Source organism: Austrofundulus limnaeus, unplaced genomic scaffold (genome assembly GCF_001266775.1).
Source record: "Austrofundulus limnaeus strain Quisiro unplaced genomic scaffold, Austrofundulus_limnaeus-1.0 Scaffold178, whole genome shotgun sequence".
Lineage (NCBI taxonomy): Eukaryota > Metazoa > Chordata > Actinopteri > Cyprinodontiformes > Rivulidae > Austrofundulus > Austrofundulus limnaeus.
The window spans coordinates 735,456-741,960 of NW_013952580.1; the positions used below are offsets into that span (position 1 = coordinate 735,456).

General features: G+C 37.9%; 1 protein-coding gene across 1 annotated transcript in view; it reads left to right on the forward strand.

The window, feature by feature from the left end:
- The window catches only part of LOC106524186 (PR domain zinc finger protein 16), a gene marked incomplete at its 5' end in the record, with an annotated part of 159,060 nt that overhangs the window by 60,629 nt on the left and 91,926 nt on the right, over nt 1–6,505 (forward strand). The window contains 1 exon segment of the mRNA XM_014017894.1: nt 2,816–3,273. Coding sequence (XP_013873348.1) covers nt 2,816–3,273 — 458 coding nt within the window.

Genomic DNA, 6,505 nt, shown 5'->3' on the forward strand with positions numbered 1-6,505 from the left:
GGGATCCATTTATGGCATGCATTTACAATTTATCAAATAAATGGGATGCCTTCATGTGGCCTGTGCCTGCCTTTCAGGCAGAGCAGAGTAGTTTTCCACTGGAATAACAGCCGCTGAACAAGCAGCCCATTGTAGCTATAGCCAGCATTGGGACCCCCAAGGTGCGAATTAATGATTGACCCCTGATGTAATCAGGATAAATAGCTCCCCGTAAAAAAAAGAGAGAGAGAGAAAGAAAGAGATGGCCAGACAAACAGAGAGAGAGAGAGAAAGAACAACATAAGGAGTCAGGGAGAGGAAGACACTATCTGGGCTGGGTGGTTTTTAAGAAGCCCACAGGGAGGCGAACCCAACATCTCTTTCTGGGTCTTCAGAGACGCAGAACCAACACAAAGCTTTTTAGAAACAGCTCTGTCATCAGCGGTTTAACTCCCTGCCTTTTAACTCTGCCTTTTTTCACCGTCTTCTGTCTGGCTCCCTTCAGTATTACATATCCTATTTTTTGTTTTGTTTTGTTTATTAATATGAAAAGAGAAAAACTCTCTTGTGTGCTGTATTCTTAAAAGACGTTGTAGGAATTAAACATTTGCATCTAAAATTTTAATATAATAATATCTGGTTTTTTTTTACTTTTTCATAGGGCTCAATGAATGTGTTTTGTTGATTTAAATTAGAGCACTTTTACTGTCTGCTTAGTGTTTGCGTGTGTGTGTGTGCGTGTGTGTGCATGCGCGCAAGCAGAGGCCCTGAAAGCCATAGCATTTAATAGATTTTCCAAGCCTGTCTCTCTGCTTGTCAAAATTGCTCTCAATGGGTCAAGTGCCAGTGAGAGTCGGGGAATGAAGAGAAGGAGAGGGAGTGAAAGAAGTGTTTAACAGCCTGAGAACACTTGATTGTGTGGAGGGAGCAGCAGATAGGGCTGAGTTATAAAACTTTAATTGATCTGCGTAAAGAGTTGAAGCTACTGCTGGCTCACTTGTTCCAGCGCTTAATTGAACGCCTGGTCTGAACCCTTATGAAACTGCAATCATTAAAATAAAAGAGGGTTCTTTTCCATTCAAAATCACTAAATGACGCAAAATTCAGTCATAAAATGTTGGCTTTTACTGCCTTAGCTTTATATGATAAGTTTCCCAAACCTTTGTGGAGACACTGCAGGATTGCCAGCCTTTAAAAACACCATGTCTCAGGCCTGTATGGTTTCATGTTTCACATTTGAAACTTACATGTCAGTTAACAGTTTACATCGTGTAATAGACTCAAATATTTACCACAGAAGTAAAAAAAAGATGTCGCACAGTTATTTTTCTACAAATTTGTCCCTGATTACTTTTTCCCCTTTTTGGATTTCTGGTTAGTTTATTCAAACTTCCTCCAACTATTTTTTCTTTATATGTATTTGTAAGTATGTATTTGTATGTATTTAGAACGTAAAACCTTGTTGGTAATTTGACTAAAAACTCCAGAAAGTGTCAAAAAAAAAAAAAAGAGAAGGGAAAACATACATAGATTTAAATTGCATATCAGAACTTTGTAATTTTCTATTACTAATAAAATGCATGTTTTTTTTATTATTATGTATACTGTACATCACTGGTGATAATTTATTTTAAACCATATAATTATGTTTCACTGCTTATGTTCTGCACATTTATTGTTTTTCCACTTTTTCATGTTACAAAGCTTCTGTTTAAAAGAAAAATGTCTTAAAATAAGAAATTTAACTCACTCTCATGTTGTTTCACTTTAAGAATAAAAACCAAGAAATAATTCCAGCCCTCACATTCACAGAAGGTAATGGGAAGGCACTAATGTGCCAGATGTCACATATCACTCACCTAAATGCATTTGCACACGCACACTTACAAACTTTCTCTGTCCGCTATAATTTCCTTAATAACACACTGAGCAAAAGTGCCTGGAACTTGGAGCCAAATGTTAAATGTGACCATGCACACATAAAGCTCATCATCATTTTCACTGGTATGATCCTTGGGTGAGTGCACAATCATGTTGTCAATTCTTGGCTGTGAGGATAATAATATGAGGGTATGAGACTGACCAAAGCAGCAATAGATAGTATCATTATTTGCAAGAAGAGTTTTGGCAGAACATTGTGACTATGATGAAATGAAGATCTGTTCCCATCAAACTCTTTGCCAAGCTAAATCTTCTTCCCTTGCAAGAAAAGAGCATTTTCTTTCTGAAGATGTATGACTAATAAGTATTCATTAAATTTTGTATTTGCTTACTTCAGAGTGCTGTTTTCTAACAATTAAACAGTTGAACGTTATGAATTGTCAAACAGATATGGGCGCATTCATTTAGGTTTTTGTTAGTTAGTGTTTTAAATAATTTATAAATAAAATGTTTCTTCACGGCTATAGTCGTAAATCCCTCTTTCAAGCTAGCATGAACCATTCTGGAAGCTGGAGGGAGACGGGATGCCTTGTGCCTCAAAATGCCTTTTTGGATTTAAAGAGACWGCCTCAAAATGAGTTGATTTGAGACACACTTCAGAAAATGGATGAAAGAGGGGCTTGTGGAGTTGCAATAAGGAGAAATTTAAACCAAAGCATTGCAGTTCCACTTTTTATAGACCCTAGCTGAATCACTAAAATGTGAAAAAGTATTTAAAAGCATGACATGTCTACTTGAATGATTTTCTATAATCAGCATGTCTAAGTCTGCAGTTAAACGTTTGTCACAGAAAAGAAAGAGAGTTGTCTTCCCCTTCTAAACTGTTTAAATATGTCTCCTTTACAATATTTATATTTCTGGTGTTTTACCAAACATCTTGTCTCTTCTTCTCTAGATGACAGTGAGCCTATGGACAGCATGTATGACACAGAAGCCGACCTCCCGCGTGCAGCAGCAGGCAGTAGAGGTGGTCACGAAAGCCCAGATGACGACGCAGACGACGGCATCATTAACATGTCTCCTTTGCCCTCACCAACTCCATCCCATCCAAACAACAACCACCACCACCACCTGCTGCACCCTCACCTCTACACATCCCACCACCTCCACAACAGTAGCAGCAGCAACGACCAGGACTTCACCACACCCAAGGAAGGCTCCCCCTACGAGGCGCCCGTGTACATTCCTGACGACATTCCCATTCCCAGTGAGCTCGAACTGCGGGAGTCCTCCATGCCCGGTGCTGGCCTCGGCATATGGGCTAAAACCCGCATTTGTGCTGGCGAGAGGTTTGGTTTGCACAACCCAAAGCATCCAGGGCCCACAGGCAAGGACAACTCTTTTGGATGGGAGGTAGGATCCAGTCTGGACTCTGTGTTTATTTTACATTACAATTCACTCGTTATTGTGCATCAGTTTTTCACATTTTATGGCACAAACGCAGCAAGGCACGAAGAGAGAGGCTGAATACGTAATCGGCTCCTCATTCACATTTTCACCCATCACTCTTGATGCTCCTGAGCATATATCTCTTCATCCCATTTGCATCCCCTTTATGATTTGACCTCATCTTTGATCCTTGCACACGCACACACTTGCTCACACACGTACATATACACACAGCGTACACTAATTCACATCAGCACAGCAATGTCAGATGGAAAAATCTGGCTGATTAGTGGTGGTATCAGYTTTTATGGGCGTTGGTCTGAAGCAAGCACATTCATTTGGTCACGCCATCTGATATGGAAATGGAAGAAGCGTGGCCCAGTGCGGTGGCGGCATATTGAACTATTAATTTTCATTTCAACATGACATTAGAGGATATTGAAGTTGCTTCAGTAAGCTCATTAGGAGGGGGGAAAGGAACTCCTGGTCTCTGTCTCTCTCTGTCTCTCTTTCTCATGTGCTTAATCAGAGATGAAATATCCTGGCCTGTTTTTCATTTGACTGACTCCTTGACTTTTCAGTTTTAGGAGGTCAGTCATTCGCATAGTCTTATATTGCATTTGTAAGTGGTAAGAAAAAAAAACTAGGACTGTTTAATCATTTAAACATAATTCTGGACAGGGTAAGATGCAGTTTAATTAGACACCAAAAGTTTATATTAATTATTATATATTAGGGTGGCACTGTGGCTCAATTGGTAGAGCTGATGCCTCTCAGCAAGAAGGTTGCCGTTTCAAATCCCGGCCCGGGGACCTTTCTAGGTAGAGTTTGCATGTTCTCTCCGTGCATGCGTTGGTTCTCTCCGGACACTCCGGCTTCCTCCCACACACCAAAAACATGACTGTCAGGTCAACTGATAACTCTAAATTGTCCCTAGGTGTGAGTGAGAGAGTGAATGGTTGTCTGTCTTGTTTGTCTTTATGTGTGGCCCTGTGATGGACTTGCGACCTGTCCAGTGTGTACCCCCGCCCCTCGCACTGTGACTGCTGGATATGGGCACCAGTGACCCATGTGACCCTGAAAGGAATAAGCGTGTGCTGTAAATGGATGGATGGAAGTTTATTTTAACAAATATAGTTGATTTTCGAGACAATTTTTGCATTGCTAGATGCAATTTTGTTAAATATGTTATCTAATTGTGAATTTGAATCATGAAATTGTAAATATGGAAAAAAAAGTGATGGGTAAACTTTATTTCTATAGGACCTTTCATATGTATAAACATCTCAAAGTGCTTCACAGAAATAAAATTATCTAAAACAATAATGAAAAAAACAGAGAACAAGTAAAATCAAGAACAATTTAAAGAAACAGAAAGCAAAACTTAAAAGCTTTTCTGAATAAAAAATGTCTTTAGATGTTTCTTGAAAGAGTCATGAAGTCTATACAGAGAAGGGACAGTGATAGAGCATTTCAGAAGGGAAGGAACAATACAATTGAATGTTATCAGCATGCAGATGATGACACATTGCTGTAACACACTTCAGAATATACACTAAAGCAGGGGTCTGCAACCTGCGGCTCTGAGGCCACATGTGGCTTTTTGGTCCCTCTCCAGTGGCTCTTGAAAATGTGACAAACATGACAGAATACATTTTTTGTTTGTTTTTTATACTCACAAAAGAAATCAATTTATATGCAAATATGTGATCAATACTACTTATTTAAAAAGTAAAACGTTAGCTCAGGCTAGCCTGTTGTTTACTTAAATATTCCAATTTCTTTCTATGATCTTTCTCTCAAATCCATCAAAATTACCTTTAAATAATTTGAAGACTACATAATAGGAAGAATTAGGAAAAATTTGCCCGAATAACTCAGTTGAACTATTTTTTTATGAAAATTGGTATAAACTATATACAATATTTCCTTGTTTACATGAATATAGTCTTTTTATTTGTCCTTATGTGTATAATATTAAATAATATAATAATAATAACAAATTTTTTTTAGTTTTATAATGTCACCTCCATTGACCGTTAAGGTTCCCGAAAAGGCCCATGGACCACCAGTTGATAGTCATAGTCGTAGCTTGTTTTTGGCTCCGGACTAATTTTATTAGTGAGAAAAGGAGCACAAATGGCTCTTTTGATTGTAAAGTTTCCAGACCCCTGCCCTAAAGGATATAAATACAATATAAAGAGTATTGGGCCCAAAACTGAACCTTGGGGTATCCCACAACTATAATCAGAATTATTAAATGACTCATATTTACGGTATGTTCATTTAAATATCAAAGTTTCTTCCTACTGATACAACTCTGGGTCTGTGAAATCTTTTAACATGAAATGAAAGTGTTTGTGCTGCTAGCATGTGTACAGAATGTACACCTGATTTATAGTTTTACACAAACTTCCTACCTCTCTCATGTTCATGAGCAATACTGAAATTCTATTTCTTCTATTTCTTTCTATTTCTATTATGGTTTCAGTTCATTTTTATATAGTTTTCATCCCACCAGCTGTAAAAGTATGCAGGCAATTAAACACACCGTCACATGCTATGTGGCAGTATGCCAAGTGGAACATTTTTCTTTTTAAAGTTCACATTATGGTTGGCCTTTTAGGGTGAATAGGGCTTCTCTCCAAAAACTACACCCTGCCCATAATTCTGATGTTTTCTTCCAGTTTTCTCCCTTCTTTCAATGTCTCCCTAGACACCCAATAAATGCATATTCATCAGCCAAAAAATGCATATTCATCAGCTTCGCCTTGGCTCTTTGACTTTAGGAAAAAGGCCCCAAAGATGCATCTAGTCACACATTTCCCCAGAAAGGGAGACATTTAATTGAATTTACTGCTTAAAGTATTATTTTTATTGAGACACACTGCTTATTTCATCTTATTTACTTCACAAAAACAGCTTTTATTTGTAACTTTCAGTATTGTATATGCCAGTTGYATGTTACAATCCATTAGCCCAAATTTTAAGATTAATAATTACTCTTTAGGGGTGCTGCCTTGAAACTCTGTACATTTCCTAATTAGCTTGCATGTTGCTGTTGGTAGTTTAATTTCCCTTATCTGAATATCTTGATATTTGTATTCCAGTCACTTGGTACTGGATCCAATCTTTCTGTCTCCTGAATTTTGAATGATCATTAGAGAACTGATTATGTCTCAGACTATATATATAT